The following is a 17,017-nucleotide window of genomic DNA, read 5'->3' as shown; positions in this document are numbered from 1 at the left end:
TATACTTTACCTCAAGCTACTACATAATATACAGGCCAAATCTAGAACTTAATAGTTAGGCACTTTCAAATTGGATTAAGAGGGTTTCAATTATTAGTCTTATAATACCACATACCACACCCCAATATAGTTGACTGAAGTGCAAAAAAATTAAGATAGAAATTTAAAAAATGTTTACAATTTTGGAATAGGTTCTTAAGGTCAAGAAGCAACAACAGAAAATAGCAGATTTAGTAATGGGTAAACTTAACTTTCTTCAAAGCAAAACACCAGCTTGAACTAGGCAGGCTCAGAAGTCTGTGGTGGGGGGGCAGGCAAGAAAGAATAGTCAATGGACCAAATGACAAACTGGGAAATCCTTTCACATTGAGAAGACCAACCATTTATTTAACTTGGGGTAACTAGCATGTACAGGTGAGAGTATAAATTAAAACAACAAATGAGATAGAATAGTTGTTGCTAGTTACATTCACAAAGATTTAAGACAGATTTAACGAAGATGCAGAGAAAAGCACTTGTGTACACTGCTGACAACACTGAGAAAGTCATGTGACTGAGTGAACAAATATTTTGGGAGATCTATCATATCAAGAAAACAATTGTATAAAGTGATTTTTAACCAACATTGTTTAGGCAATGAAAAATGTATTCTGAATGTCAACAGGGCAATAGTTATGTACATTACATACAGTATATCCATAGTATGTGATGTATAAATAAAAACAGAAAGGCCTACACATTGGAAGCAATATTGCTGTGTACTGAATGGACCCATTAAAAACTCTCCAGTGCAACTCATATATATGGATGTTTAAGTAGGGGAGCTAGATGCATCTAATCTGTCAATATCCTTTAAACAGATGAGATTCAGAAAGGTTGGGCAAATTAACTTTTTTGTTTTGAACATCTTGTTTTATTTTCCTAACCAATTAACAAAAACAAATACATAAAATGAAAACTGGATTTTTAAAATGAAAAAGAAAAAGATAAAGTTGATAGCTCAAGAAAGTGGTAAAAACAGAGGCAGAGCAGCAAGCACCTGAAGAAGCACAAGGGAACTAGGGATGAAGATGGTGTGAGCTTTGACTGAGAAACAGAACTAGGTAAGAAGTTCTCTAAAATGACTTAGCTCACATGCAGTTATGTCCTATGAAACTATCTGTCTTATGTATCTTTACCATATCAAAAGGAAAATCCAGGTACATTAAAACAGTTAAGTATATAAACATGTAAGTGACAATTATATACGTCAGTTGGAGTCCCTGGTAAACTGAAAGCAGCTTAAAAACAAAAAAAATTAAAAAAAAAAAACTCAAAAAACCCTTTTTAATATGACTTAGAGGTTACCGCAGAATAGGAAGTAATGACATTTAGATGAATTAAGCTATTAAAAGCAAAAATGGCCACAACCTTCATTAAAAACCAAGTAAATGTAGTATAGTATATACAAGTGGCACATGGTGCCAATTTTATTGCAGCTATTATTATAGTACTCCATCTCAAATGTACAAGTTACAGCTTTGTCACAGCCTTGGCTAAGTCTTGAACTAGTGCAGAATTCAGCTGTGGTAGAATGCTGATGTTAGCATGCCTAGATGTAGCATACTTGTTCTTGATAGTCTGAAAGAGAAAAGGCACAATAAATAAAAACACAAGATCAGTCACAAGATCCCATGGTGTACCAGAACATGGGAGCAGATGCCTGTGATCTCAGCAACTCAGGAGTCTGAAGCAGGAGGATTCAAAGTTTGAGGCCAGCCTGAGCTACAGGGTGAAGCCATGTCTCAAAAACATTTATAGGAAAAAAAAAAAGAAAGAAAAACATTTATAGGGGCTGGTGGCTCAGTGGTAAAGTGCTTGCCTTGCATGCATGAAGCCCTGGGTTCGATTCTTCAGCACCACAGAAGCAGAAAAAGCTGGAAGTGGTGCTGTGGCTCAAGTGGTAGAGCACTAGCTGGAGCTGAAGAGCTCAGGGACAGTGCCCAGGCCCAGACCGACAAAAAAAAAAAAAATTACAAAGCCGGGCGCCGCTGGCTCACACCTGTAATTCTAGCTACTAAGGAGGCTGCGATCTGAGGATCATGGTTCAAAGTCACCCTGGGCAAGGAAGTCCATGATACTCTTATCTCCATTAAACCACTCAGAAAGCCAGGAAATGGAGCTGTGGCTCAAGTGGTACAGTGCTCACCTTGAGCTGAAGAGCTGAAGGACAGTGCCAAGACCCAGAGTTCAAGCCCCACGACCGACAAAAAAAACAACCAAAAAAAATTCCCAAGGCGGGTGCTGATGGCTTGCACCTGTAAGTACCTCCTAGCTACTCAGGAAGCTGAGATCTGAGAATCGTGGTTCCAAGCAGGAAAATCCACGAGGCTCTTCTCTCCAATTAACCACCAGAAAATTGGTAGTGGTGTTGTAATGCTCAGGGACAATGCCCAGACCCTGAGTTCAAGCCCCACAACTGACGACATCCCCGTCCCTCCAATTTTTTTCCAAATCCCAAAAGATTCAATAGTATATTCATAACTCCTTGGGCTGAAGGTGTAGCTCAGTGATAAGGAAGTCCTGGGTCCAGTCACCAGCCCCAAATTACCTTTCCCTCTACCTGTTCTTCTCATCCTTTAAAAAAAAAAAATCAAAAAACCATCAAAACTAGCTCAGGTGGCATGTGCCTGTAGTCTCAGCTAACTCAGGAGGCCAGATCATTAGGATTGAGTTCTGGAATGCTGGGTTATCTGAGCTATGAAGCAAAACCCCACTGTTACAAATAAACTGCAGTTGCAGACATGAAGTCTGATACAACATTTTACAATGTCAATAGCTGGACTCACCATATGCTTTGTAAGCCCCCGATTCACCATGACTACATTCTTAGCCAGGTGCTGCATAACAGGAAGAAGAGATTCCTCAGTATAAGACAGGTAATGCTGTAGAGTTGGTGTCTAAGAAAAAGAAAAAAAAAAGACTTATTATAATTGAAATTTAAGACAAGCTTAAAAACTTCCATATCCTTTCATTGCTTCTGTAGGAACCTGTGCTCAAACCACTGTTACTACCACACGCTTGTCCATCTCAGACTTCCTAAGGGAACTTTTTCTCACTCTCATTCATAGTTGTCCTCTATGAATAGCTAGACCATGGCACATAGGACAGAAAAATTTGCTCTATCAATGACTATGAATGAACTTTTTAGGTTATTTGACATGGAGTTTTTGCAGCAGTGAAAATAATAGCTGCTCTGTCTTTCTCAAAGGAGTATAGATTAAGTAAAGAAATAGAACCAAGCTGGGTGCTGGTGGCTCACGCCTGTAATCCTAGCTACTCAAGTGGCTAAGATCTGAGAAACATGGTTCAGGAAAGTCTCTTATCTTCAATTAACCACCAGAAAACTGGAAATGGCACTGTGGCTCAAGTGGTAGAGCTCTTGCTTTGAGCTGAAGAGCTCAGGGACAGTGCCCAGGCCAAGAGTTCAAGGCCCCTGACAAAAAAAAAAAAAAGCTTAGGGACCATGCTCAAGCCCTGAGTTCAAGCCCTAGGACTGGCAAAAGAAAAGAAAAGCAAGCAAGCTAGCTTGGTAAATTAAATTCTACGAGATAAGCTTACCCATTCACCATTATCAAGAATTTTCAGTGCTAAGCAAAAAGCTCCTGCTGCAATTTGAGAAGGAGGAATGTGCACCATTTCATAGTCCAACATAGTCAGTTCCATCAGGTATTTGGCCAACGTATGCTGTTCAACAGCAGCCTGGAAAAAAACCTGGACGTCACTGAGTTTTTCAGAGAATTTACAGTGGCAATTACCTGCATGCATCTTTAACTACAAATGTATCTGCCTATGGAATGTTTTGATAGCCACATTACAATGCAGCCCAAATGGGAATAACATCTCCATCCTTCTTTATGTGGCTAGGATGTTAATGTAGTTAAGCAGCAACATTTCCTAAAATGCCATACCAAAGGTTTCTTTTCTTTTTTTTTTTTTTGCTGGTTGTGAGGCCAGAATTCTGAGCCTGGGGGTGCTATCCCTCAAGGCTAGTGCTATATCACTTAAGCCACAACACCATTTCTGGCTTTTTCTGCTTAGGAATCGAACCCAGGGGGTCATGAATGCAAGGCAAGCATTCTACCATTGAGCCACCTTCCCAGCCCCAAAGTTTCCTTTTTTTTTTAAATTTTTTTTTTTGGGTCCAGTTGTGGGGCCTGAACTCTGGGCTTGGGCGCTGTCCCTCAGCTCTTCAGCTCAAGGCTAGTGCTCTACCACTTGAGCCACAGCACCACTTCCAGCTTTTTTCTTTTTGCTTATGTGGTGCTGAGGAATCGAACCCAGGGCCTCATGCATGCAAGGCAAGCGCTCTACCACTGAGCCACCTTCCCAGCCCCCAATGTTTCTTAAGACAGCTGTACCTCTCCAATTTTTGATGCTCTACGAAGAAAGTGCAGGGGTAGAGGGCGGCCCAGACCAAAATTCAAAGCTCTTAGAATCTTCATTTCTGTCTGTCTGATTTGGTGCTTAGTGTAAGTATTGTTAGTTACAAAAGCAAAGTCACCAATTTCTGGAGGATACATTTCTTCATATTTGCTTGCAATAAACATGGCAGTGACACCAACCAGCTGCAGCATTTTCTTGGGCACACAATTATTCTGTAACAGGAGTTTCAGTTGGATGAATAATATGTACTTGAAAAGGAGACACAAGACTACAAAGGAGACATAGGTGAAATAGTTGCACAGCAGAATCTCAAATCAATGACATCTAATTTCCTAACACAATGTATCTTTTGTCAGTCACAGAGTCTGAACTCTGGGCTTGGGCGCTGTTCCTCAGCTCAAGGCGAGTGCTCTACCACTTGAGCCATAGCGCCACTTCTGCTTAAGTGGTGCTGAGCAATTGAACCTAGGGCCTTATGCATGCAAAGCAAGCACTCTACCACTGAGCCACCTTCCCAGCCCCTACGAGTGTATCTTGACTCATCTAGGATCCAGGAATGAATCACCAAATTATGTCTTACCTGCATGAACCTATCAATAACAGAAACAGTCATGTACATAGTCTCTTGTAGCAACCGGAATTTCGTTTGAACCTGCACTAGCCAGTCAATTAGGATGGCTCTCATGTTTGCAGTGACTTCCCGACCTACCAGGTATTTTGGTCTGACAGACTGTTCTTCCTGAAAGAGAAAATGCCAACTGTCTTTAGAAACATGACCCTGTGTCCAGAAAGGGCATTTTTACTTAAAATTTTTTTTTTGTTGGTTGTGGGGATTGAACTCAGAGCCTGGGCATTGTTTCTAAACTTCTTTTTGCTCAAGGCTAGCACTCTACCATTTGAGCCATAGTGCCACTTACAGTTTTTGAGTGATTAATTGGAGATAAAGAGTCTCATGGGGACTTTTCTGACCAGGCTGCCCTTGAACTGCAATCCTCAGCTTCCTAAGTAATGAGCATTACAGGCAGGAGCTACAGGTTCCTGGCTTAAAAAGGACATTTTTATAGAATAGTTCTGGGTATTAAGAGTTTGAAATAAGTTTTAGTTTAATTATTTGTGTAGTTACTATAAACTGCTCCATCCCTGAGATAGAGAGCAAATATTAGTACAGTGTGACAGGATTTTCACATTGCTAGATATCTGGTTCACTAGTACTACCAATGGTTCACCTGGTTCATCCTATACTCACTTTGTCCCCTCTCCACCCCCCCCAAAAAAAGACACTATACTATCATTTTGTATCTTTTCACTGAAGACTCTAAAATGGCACCTTGGAGAAAAAATGTTAGTAAGCTGTAAATCTGCTCGAACCTACTTGTTATATTGCTATTCCAGGGCATGATATAATGCCCAAATGCCAATGTACTTAGACAAGAATAAATCATGAGGGCTGGGAAGGTGGCTCAGTGGTAGAGTGCTTGCCTTACATGCTTGAGGCCCTGGGTTTGATTCCTCAGCACACATAAGCAAAAAGAAAAAAGCTGGAAGTGGCGCTGTGGCTCAAGTGGTAGAGCGCTAGCCTTGAGCTGAAGAGCTGAGGGACAGCGCCCAGGCCCAGAGTGTAGGCCCCATGACCGGAATAAAAAAAAAAAAAAAAAAAAAGAATAAATCATGAAGGACAAGCACATTCCTCTACTAAATCCAACCCTCTGAAAAGATCACAAACTTTCATAAACATTAAAAAAAAAGGTAGGAGAAACTCAGAGCAGATGATGGTCCTGATGAAGAATTCTTGAAAATCTTGTAAAAAAATAAGATGTCCAAAAGGACCCAGCAAGAGAATAGAGGTGTCAGTGACTACTGGAGAAGATAATACATTAAAACAATTGGGTAAATCTGGGAATTTTGTAATTTCTCCTAGAATGTCTATTAGGGATGTTTATAGAGAGCAAAGAGCAAATAGTGTTAAGGTCGTGGATATCCAAGGACTTCAATTTTAAAGTATGCTCCTTTTGGACACAAATAATTTCCCTGATTATAAGAGGCACTACAGGTACACTGACACAAAATATCTTGTACTGGGGACAACTATTAAAGTCTTTTTTCTTTGGTCGGTTGTAGGGCCTGAACTTTGGGCCTGGGTGCTGTCTCTCAGCTCTTCAGCTCAAGGCTAGCACTCTACCATTTGAGGCACAGCACCACTTCCAGCTTTTTCTGCTCATGTGGTGGAGGAATCGAACCCAGGGCCTCATGCATGCAAGGCAAGCACTCTATCACTAGCCACCTTCCCTGCCCCAGCTATACTCTTCATCATCATCTTCATTCCTATTTCCTGTCTCACTTTTTTATTTTTAATCTAGGGAGTTTGGGAAATTACCTATTCCCAGCTAAGCTATGTGTCCACATTCAAGCTGTGGACTTCCTTTTTATTTTTTTATTTATTTTTTTATTTTTTTGTCGGTCGTGGGGCTTGAACTCTGGCCCTGGGCGATGTCCCTCAGCTCTTCAGCTCAAGGCGAGCACTCTACCACTTGGGCTACAGCACCACTTCCGGTTTTCTGGTGGTTTATTGGAGACAGGAGTCTCACGGTCTTTCCTGCCCGGGCTGGCTTTGAACCGAGATCCTCAGATCTCAGCCACCTGAGTAGCTAGGATTACAGGCGTGAGCCACCAGCGCCCGGCTGGACTTCCTTTTTAAAAAGGACGTAGTGCTTATCTACTCAATCTTGTACTTCCTTCTTCAAAATGGCAAGCAGTCTTCATTGGTTTGTTTAATGACTTTGGGTAATCAATTGTTTAATTTTTTTTTTTACAGTTTTTTTTTAATCAATTGTTTTAAAATGCTACTGATGTCTTGCTTGAATTATTGTAAAATGTTGATAAAAAATACCTTTAATAAGCTAAGTATGGTAAAACATACCTTTACTATATCAACACCTTTACTATATCAGCACTTGGAATGCTGAAACTGGAGGATTACAAGTTCCAGGCAAGCATGCATTACATAAAAACAAAAACAAAATCCTGACTTGCAGGGCGTTGATGGCTCACGCCTGTAATCTTAGCTACTCAGGAGGCTGAGATCTGAGGATTATAGTTCAAAGTCAGCGTGGGCAGGAAAGTCCATGAGACTCTTATCTCCAATAAACCACTAGAAAACCAGAAGTGGTGCTGTGGCTCAAGTGGTAGAGTGCTTGCCTTGAGCTGAAGAGCTGAGGGACAGCACCTAAGTTCAAGCCCCATGACAAAAACACACACACACACACACAAAAAAACCTCTCAAACAAATCCAAAATAGCCCAGGGTCTTGGCATATTCTAGGCAAGTATTCTACTATCTGAGTCCCCAGACTTTTTTTTTTGCCAGTCCTGGGCTTGAACTCAGTGCCTAGGCACTGTCCCTGAGCTTCTTTTGCTCAAGGCTAGCACTCACCACTTAAGCCACAGTGCTACTTCTGGCTTTTTCTGTGTATGTGGTACTGAGGAATCAAACCCAGGGTTTCATGCTTGCTAAGGCAAGCACTCTACCACTGAGCCACAATCCCAGCCCATGTCCCCAGACTTTTAAAAACATCTTTTTTTCTTCTGGACCCAGAACTTGAACTCTATGTCTGGCACTTAGGTAAGCACTCTGAAACCTGAAACATGATTCTAGGCCCCAATTTTTTTTTTTTTTTTTTTTTTTGGGGGGGGGGGGGGTTGGGCTCTGGTCGTGGCCTGAACTCTGGGCCTAGGCGCTGTCTCTCAGCTCTTCAGCTCTAGGCTAGTGCTCTACCACTTGAGCCACAGCACCACTTCCGGCTTTTTTCTTTTTGCTTATGTGGTACTGAGGAATTGAACCCAGGGCCTCAGGCATGCAAGGCAAGCGCTCTACCACTGAGCCACCTTCCCAGCCCAATTTTTTTTTAAGAGATCAGGTCTAGCTCTATTTTTTCATGGCTGGTGTAAAATTTGAGATCTCCATGCTTCTGTTTCCTGAGTAATTGGGATTATATACATGGGGACCACTGTGCTGGGTCTAGCCTTCTATTTATTTTTAATTTTTTGTCATTTGTGGGGCTTGAACTCTTTTCAGCTCAAGACAAGCACTCTACCACTTGAGCCACAGCTCCACTTCTGGTTTTCTGGGAGAGGACTTTCTTGCCAGGGCTAGCTTTGAACTGTGATCCTCAAATCTCAGCCTCCTGAGTAGCTAGCATTATAGGTGTGAACCACCGGCGCACGGTCACTTTCAGTTTTTGAGTGGTAACTCATGAAGACTTTTTCTGCCTGGGCTGGCTTTGAACCACAACCTCAGATCTCAGCCTAAGTAGCTAGGATTACAGGCGTTAGCCACCGGTGCCAGGCCTAGCCTTTTATTTTCTGGTTCCAATATTGGGGCTTGAAATCAGGGACTGGGAGCCTTTAGCTTTTTTGCTCAAGGCTAGCACTTTATCATTTAAGCCACAGCTCTATTTCTGGCTTTTTGCTGGTTAGATGGAGATAGTCTCATGGACTTTCAAGCCCAGAGTTGGCTTCAAACAATAATCCTCAGTGCTCAGCCTTCTGACTAGCTCGAATTACAAGGGTGAGCTACTGGCAGCCTGTTTTTGTTTTGTTTTTTTTTATTTAGTCTGGTGATTGAACCCAGGACCAAATAAGCACTCTACCACTTGAGCTACACTCTCAGCTCGAGAGTATATTTCAATATAGCCTAGGCTATATTGAAAACACTCAAATAATATACCTTCAACAGAGCTAGTTACAATTTAGAATAGGCTTTAATGATAATACTGACCTCAAGTTGTCTCAGATAAGCATAAATATCTTTCACATATTCACTACAAAGATTTGGATCAGCTCCATCTTCTGCATCTACATCATTCACTGCAAGTATTACATCAGAGAAAGCCTGACACAAATATTCTTCGGCAGGGGCACATCCAGATGTTTCCATTGGGCTTGGAGAGGGAGTATCAACCTTAAAACAGCAAGAGGAGAACAATTTACAGTTTGGCAATGGAGGTCAGATATTGGTAACACAAACTCAAAATATTATGCTAAATGATGTAATTTACTTCTTTAAAGCAAATATTCTATTTCTTTTTCAAAAATAAAATGCCATTACAGTAAGCCAGTTTCAAGTTGGCAGAACCAAAACGCTTAACAGGGCAAAGACAGAGGCAAGTAAATTCATATTGTAGACTTGCCTTCCAGAAAAAACTGGTTACGTAATGAAGCTGTTTATCAGTATCAGGTGAAGCTGATCCAAATGAATGACAAGTCCAAGTTCAGCTTCATCTCAAAAAACAATTGGCTTCTCATTCACTATTAGAGAATACAAGTTCTAGTTTAATGACAAACTTACCTTATATAAGACTATTTCCTTCAAGTTCCCTTTACCCTATTGCTCAAACACTCTATTGAGTACTATCTTCAAGTCAAATTTTGTGCAGGTGCTGACTTTGAGGCATTTTCAAGACGCTTTGAATTGAGTAGACGAAACAAACTAAGATAGATTCTAGGAGCAGGGGTTTGGTGGGGAAGTCAGAGAAGGCTTCAGGAGTTGTTTGTAGAGCTGTTAAAAGGCTATAAAGGTGGTTTGCTAAATGAGAGGGTGGGGAAGGCATTCCCTAGTAAGTAAGAAAGCAAAGGCAAGAATTAGTATAGAGTTTTCAACCAAGTAGTGGGGAAGGGGAAAAGCTAGTCAGGTCAGTAGGAGCCTGCAATCTCAGCACTCAGGAGTTTACCAGCCTGGGTTACATTGAAAACAAAACAAGGGATGAAGATGTAGCCTAGTGATAGTTTGCCATGTAAGGCCTGAGTTCAATATCCAGCCCAGGTGGTTGTGGTAGGAAGGACCAAGGTTCAGAATGTAGTTCATAAATATATTTAAGATCTTACACATCTTAACATAATTTACCTGGGCTTGAGTCTCTTATCAGTTACTTTGCTGTGACCCTCACTTAAGAGTTCTCTTAGCCTCTAGAAGGTAGAGATAATAAGACCTACTCCAGAGTGTATTTGTACAGATTATGTGAGTTAATGCACCTAGGTATTTAGAAGGGCCTGTCTTATGCTAAGCACTCAATAAATAGTACTGTTATTACTACTTATTAAAACAGAGTAAAATGAGGGAAAGTAACAGACTTAAGAGTAAGTTTACCAAAATAGGTTCAGGCGAAAGTTTTTCTTCCTTTACAGGCTCAGGCTCAGGTTCAGGTTCAGGTTCAGGCTCAGGCTCTGGCTCAGTCTCAGACTCCTGCTCTATCTCTCGCACACTCACAGGGGCCTTTACCAGTGGTTTTGGTAGCTTTTTTGCAACTTTTCCAGTAGCTGAAGCTTTTACTTCCTGTAGATAAAAAGTAATGAACAGACTGTCCATCCAGGGTCCCAGGTGGAAGCTGGGGGGGGGGGAGGGCGGGGGCAGGCTCTTCCAAGGAAGTTGAGTCAGGAAGTTAGTTACCTTTTTCAGAGACACTCTGGCCTTTAGCTGTTCACTGTTTTTATTACCAATATCTCCAAGAGCAGTTCTTGGTCTCAGCCCGGGTTTACAAGCTGCCGCAGTGGGCACAGGCACACGCTTTGCGCCTGCCATGGTGACCTTGACCTTATTTTCAGCATTAATTTTCGTGTTCTGAAAGAAGCAAGACCCCTGTGAGAGCTGGTCCAGTGGGATCAAGGTGGGGGGGCACAGTGGAGAATTCAGGAGAGCGGGCTGTGAGCGGTCCCAAGGCGAGACCAGCTTCCCCCCAGCCAGCCTACAACAACGGGCAGGGATCTTCCAAGAGGCCTCGGATCGCAGGCGCCTCTCTGGAAGCTGGCGCTGCGGTGGGGCTCGCTCAGGGGCTCTAGTCAACCGAAGGCCATCACTTCCCGCCAAGGTCGCCCCCTAAGATGCGTCCAGCCCTCCCCACCTCCCGCGGGAGTCCCCTCGGGCGCTCTGGGCGACCCTGCCCTCCACCCCGCCCGGCTGCAGCGGTCCTCTCCCACCGCGTTCTGCGATCCTCGGCGTCTCACCCTGGTGACCCGGAGCGCCATGGTTCCTCTTCACCAGGGAGCTGCTCTGCGGGCAGAAGCAGAACCCGGAGCCTCACAGACCAACAGCCGTTCCCTACCAGCACGCCAGAGGAGTCGATTCGACTCTGGTTTAAACCCCGCACTGCTCCCTCCTCATTGGTCCGTTCGTGGCACTCGCTCCCTTCCCATTGGCGCTTGCCGGTTCCCGTAGAATGCGTTTCCAGGGCGACCCCGGTAGGAGGCTCCGCAGGGGCGGAGCCAGGTCAGGGGGCGGGGCCAGGCCAGGCCAGCCCCTCGGCTGGGCTCCAGCGGGGTTGGTCAGGCTGTCTGGTTCTGCGCCTGCGCACTCGCATGACTTACGTAGGCCCGCATCTGCTGGGTCCGGGAGAGTTGTCCAGGCTAGCCCGTCTGCCCGCGTTGGAAGCCTACGTAGCAGTTTGGTCTAGTCCAATTTGTGGTAACACGCTCTCCCCTAGCTGTAGCGGTAATATCTTCAGAGTTCCCCGAAGGCTGGCTCTTGCTGCATCCTTGCGTTTGATCATTCCATCAGCTCTTCTAAGGTGGACATTTGACACGATTTATAGTGAAGTAGATTAATAACACCACTCATATTCTCTCATGTAACAAAAATGTACACTGAACTTTTTGCTCATTCCTGCTTTACTCCTAAAGCTGCTCTAAAAAAGAAAATCGTTTAAAACTGCTGATTTAACAGAAAACAGGCTTGTTAACTTTTTTTTTTGGTCGGTCATGGGGCTTGAACTCTGGGCCTGGGTGCTGTCCCTCAGCTCTTCAGCTCAAGGCTAGAGCTCTACCACTTGAGCCACAGCGCCACTTCCGGTTTTCTGGTGATTAATAGGAGATTAGCGTCTCACGGAGTTTGCTGCTGAGGCTGGCTTTGAACTGTGATCCTCAGATCTCAGCCTTCTGAGTAGCTAGGATTACAAGCATGAACCACCCGCACATGGCTTCAAGAGTACTTTCAAACTTAAAGCAGAATTGAGGCCGGGAATGTGGCTTAGTGGTAGAATGCTTGCCTCCCATGCATGAAGCCCTGGGTTCCATTCCTCAGTACCATATAAACAGAAAAAGCTGGAAGTGGTGCTGTGGCTCAAGTGGTAGAGTGCTAGCCTTGAGCAAAAGAAGCTCAAGGACAGTGCACAGCCCTTGAGTTCAAGCCCCAGGACTGCCCCCACCCCCCCAACAAAAAAGCAGAATTGAGAAGAAAATAGACAGCATACAGGCACAGCTCCTTACTACCAACATAGTACACCAGAATGGACTTTTGTAATATGGATGCACCATCCCCTGAAGCCCATAGTTCACATATAGGCATCCCATATTTATTACTTCTGTTTTATGAAACACGATCTTGTTATACACAAAGCCCAGGCTGGCCTAGAACTCTCCTACTGCATCTGACACTGGAGTGCTGAGGTTACAGGCTTTAAGTTTACTCTTCATGTTTTATGTTCTATGGATTTTGACAAATATAAAATGACATATATCTACCATTTACAGGACTGGCACACAGAGGCACACAAAAAACCAAGCAAAGCCAGGTGCCTGTGGCTCATTCCTGTAATCGTAGCGACTCAGGAGGCTGAGATATGAGGACTGGGATTCAAAGTCAGCTTGGGCAGCAAGGCCCATGAGACTTTTTATCTCTAATAAACTCAGAAAGGGGCTGGAAAGGTGGCTCAGTGGTAGAGTTCTTGCCTTTCATGCATGAGGCCCTGGATTCAATTCCTCAGCACCACATAAGCAGAAAAAAAACAGAAATGGTGCTGTGGTTCGAGTGATAGAGCACTAGCCTTGAGCTGAAGAGCTGAGGGACAGTGCCCAGGCCCAGAGTTCAGGCCCCACGACTGACAAAACAAACAAACAAACAAACTCAGAAAAAGGCAGAAGCAGCACTGTAGATCAAATGGTAGAATACTAGCTTTGAACACAAAGAGCCTTAGAGACAGTGCCAAGGCCCTGAGTTTAAGCCTCAGGATGAGCACAAAAAGAAAAAAACAAACCCCAAACAATGAAATATCATACAACACCTATTCACTTCTCCTTCTAATTTTTTTCTTTTTTCTTTTCTTTTTGGGTCCGGTCGTGGGGCCTGAACTCTGGGCCTGGGCGCTGTCCCTCAACTCTTCAGCTCAAGGCTAGCGCTCTACCACTTGAGCCACAGCACCACTTCTGGCTTTTTTCTTTTTGCTTATGTGGTGCTGAGGAATCGAACCCAGGGCCTCATGCATGCAAAGCAAGTGCTCTACCACTGAGCCACCTTCCCAGCCCCTCCTTCTAAATTTTTTGCGACCACTGATTTTTTTTTTCCCAGAATGGCTTAGAGTTAGAACAAACAGTAGTGTGTTTATTTATTTTCAAATTCTTTATTGCGATTGATTACATTATTTCACACATTTCACAGTATTGTGGGATAGTGATGCTTAGTTAAAGTCACACATTCTAACTTTCATGGGGCAAATGGTCTATCGTGGTCTATCAAGTTTTATGAGTTCTATGAGCTTTGACAATACAGTTATTTCTTCCCCATCGGATGATTGTTCATTCCTTTCCTTTTGCATAGTGTCAGCTGTTCCCTCTTTCCCATTTGTTCCCTCCCTCTCACCGCCATTGAGTTGTTTAGTTCGTTTTGATCAATGTCCAGTGCAGCTGATGGGTCCCACTGTTGTGTTTTTCCCTGATTCCCTCTAGTTCTGTGTCGTCCTCCTGGTTTCCCTCTGGTGTGCACATACATACCATATATGTGACCAGCAGCATGAGGTTATTTAGTAGTGATTGGACCAGATGAGTGGAGGTCCTTTGTTTCTCAAGTCTTGTTAACTTTTTTGTATCACCTTACATTTTGGATTTAACATCCACTTATCAGGGAGACCATGTACCATTTGTCTCTCTGCTCTTGGCTTTCCTCACTCAGCATAATTTCTTCTAATTCCATCCATTTTCCTGCAAATACCATTGTTTTGTCCTTTCCAATGGCTGCATAATATTGCATTGTGAATAGACACCACAATTTTTTGATCCATTTATCTGTGGTGGGCATATGGGTTGTTTCCATATCCTGGCTATTGTGAACCGTGCTGCAATAATGGAGGTGCATGTATCCTTGTACACTGGTTCCTGTTGTTGAGGATGGATGCTAGGAGTGGTATGGCTGGGTCACAGGGGAGATCAATAGTTAGCTTTCTTTTTTTTTTTGTCAGTCTTGGGCCTGAACTCTGTGCCTGGGTGCTGTCCCTCAGCTCTTCAGCTCAAGGCTAGTGCTCTACCACTTGAGCCACAGCGCCACTTCCAGCTTTTTCTGCTTATGTGGTGCTGAGGAATTGAACCCAGGGCCTCATGCATGCAAGGCAAGTACTCTACCACTGAGCCACCTTCCCAGCCCCAATAGTTAGCTTTCTGAGGACCCACATTCCCACCAGCAGTGTAATAGGGTTCCTCTTTCTCTGCATCCCCTCTAGCGTTTGTCGTTGGCTGATTTTAGGATGTGGGCCATTCTGACTGGGGTAAGGTGGTATCTCAGGGTTGTCTCACAGTAGTGCTTTTAAACTAACTTCTTTCACTTAAATATTTAAGGTTCCTCCAGGTCTGTTCTTAGCCTGATAGTTCACTTATATGTTAGTGCTGAATAATATTTCATTGTCTGGATATACACATTTTATCGAGTTACCTATTGAAGGACATCTTCTTTGCTGCCCAGTTTTGGCAGTTATGAACAAAGCTGTCATTAACACTTGTGAACAATGATCCCCAGATCTCAGCCTCCTCAGCTAGGTTACAGCTATGAGCCTCTAGTACCCCATAGAAATTGTTTCTTTCTAAATTAAAAAAAAAAAATTTTTTTTGTCGGTCATGGAGCCTGAATTCTGGGCCTTGGCACTATCCTTGCATCTTAAGCTCAAAGCGAGTACTCTACCACTTGAGCCACAGCGCCACTTCCAGTTTTCTGGTAGTTAATTGGAGATAAGAGGCTCACAGGGACTTTTCAGACTGGGCTGGCTTTGAACTGTGATCCTCAGATCTCAGTCTCATGAGTAGCTAGGATTACAGGCATGAGTGCCAGGCTTTGCAGGCTTGTCATTAACATATCTATGTAGTTTTTTTTTTTTTTTGGTGGACACAGGTTTTAAATTCATTTGAGTACATACCAGAGAGGGTGTTGAATTATATGATAAACATGAACTTGGTTTGGTGAGAAACTGTCAACTGTCTTCTAAAGTAGCTTTGTCATTTTTAAAATTCCCATTAGCAATGAATTAAGTATCTGTTGTTCCACATCCTTGGCAGTATTTTGATATTGCTAGGTTTTAGTTTTAGTTTAGGTTTTAGCCATGGGATTGACAGTGATAAATCATTTTTATTGTTTTATGGTGCCAGAGATGGAATCCACAGCCTCTAACCTACATCTCTAGCCTGAGATATCCTCTAATGACATATATGGTTGAGTATCTTTTAGTATGCTTTTTTAAAAAAAAAAATCATCTCTGCATCTCTGATTTCTGTTCAGGCTGGGAAGGTGGTTCAGTGTTAGAGTGTTTACCTCACATTCATGAGGCCCTGGGTTCGATTCCTCAGCACCACATAAGCAGAAAAAGCTGGAAGTGGCGCTGTGGCTCAAGTGGTAGAGCGCTAGCCTTGAGCTGAAGAGCTGAGGGACAGCACCCAGACACAGACTTCAGGCCCCATGACTGACAAAATAAATAAATAAATATATAAATAAATAGATTTCTGTTCAGGAGTTTTGCCTCTCCCCTCCTTTTTTGGATGAAGTATTGTTGGCGAGGCTGACTTTGAGTGCTTGATCCTTTAGTTTCAGCTTCCCAAGTAGCTGGGAGTTTAGGTGTGTACCACTGTACCCAGCTCTTTTGTCCAGATATGTTTGTGCCTTATTATGAGTTTTGAGTTATTTCTATGATCAAATCACAAGTCTTATGTCAAATGTGTTTTTTAAAAATATTTTTTGATGGGCGCTGGTGGCTCACACCTGTAATCCTAGCTACTCAAGGAGGCTGAGATCTGAGGATTGCTGTTCAAAGCTAGCCTGGGCAGGAAAGTCCCTGAGACTCTAATCTCCAATAAAGCACCAGAAAGCTGGAAGTGGTGCTGTGGCTCAAGTGGTATAGTGCTAGCCTTGAGCTGAAGAGCTGAGGGACAGCACCAAGGCTGAGTTCAAACTCCACAACAACAAAAATATTCTTTTTCTAATCCATTGCTTGTTTTCTCATTCTCTTGATCAAGCTTCTTTGTTGTCCTATTCCTCCTTCCGCTCTCCCCCCCAACATCATGCTGGAACTGGGGCTTGAACTCAGGGCTTTGTGCTCTTGCTTATCATTTTTCTGCTCAAGGATGGTACTCTACTACTTCAGCCACACCACCACTCCTAGCTTTTTAGTGGTTAACTGAAGATAATACTTTCCCAGATCTGTCTGCCCAGGCTGGCTTTAAAGCAGAATCCTCAGATTTCAACCTCCTGAGCAGCTAGGATTACAGACATGAATCACAGGTATTGGGCTTGTTTACTTATATAATACAAACAAAAAACTAGGATCTATCTATCTAGATATTTCTATATATCTGAC

At 43.2% G+C, this 17,017-nt stretch overlaps 2 protein-coding genes across 2 annotated transcripts in view; both read right to left on the bottom strand.

Moving 5' to 3' along the window:
* Positions 1–12,580, bottom strand: part of Cenph (centromere protein H) — a 35,267-nt gene extending 22,687 nt beyond the window's left edge. Inside the window, exons 1-2 of the mRNA XM_042690956.1 lie at positions 12,576–12,580; positions 10,126–10,130 (exon numbers count right to left, since the gene is read on the bottom strand). The gene's annotated coding sequence lies outside the window, so the exon portion shown is untranslated. The remainder of the gene's footprint in view (positions 1–10,125; positions 10,131–12,575) is intronic.
* Positions 1,437–11,564, bottom strand: Ccnb1 (cyclin B1). Its single transcript, XM_042690954.1, has 9 exons — positions 11,421–11,564; positions 10,867–11,037; positions 10,567–10,752; positions 9,199–9,381; positions 5,006–5,164; positions 4,401–4,637; positions 3,601–3,741; positions 2,829–2,939; positions 1,437–1,620 (listed from the first exon to the last, which is right to left on the bottom strand). Exons 1-9 carry the CDS (start codon positions 11,439–11,441, stop codon positions 1,513–1,515), a joined length of 1,317 nt encoding a protein of 438 aa, XP_042546888.1. The 5' UTR covers positions 11,442–11,564; the 3' UTR covers positions 1,437–1,512.
* Positions 12,581–17,017: the final 4,437 nt, after the last annotated feature.

The sequence above is a fragment of the Dipodomys spectabilis genome, unplaced genomic scaffold (assembly GCF_019054845.1).
Source record: "Dipodomys spectabilis isolate Male_0828 unplaced genomic scaffold, ASM1905484v1 ptg000140l, whole genome shotgun sequence".
NCBI lineage: Eukaryota > Metazoa > Chordata > Mammalia > Rodentia > Heteromyidae > Dipodomys > Dipodomys spectabilis.
Note: the sequence above shows the minus strand (reverse complement) of the source record. Positions and strands in the feature narration are given on the sequence as shown.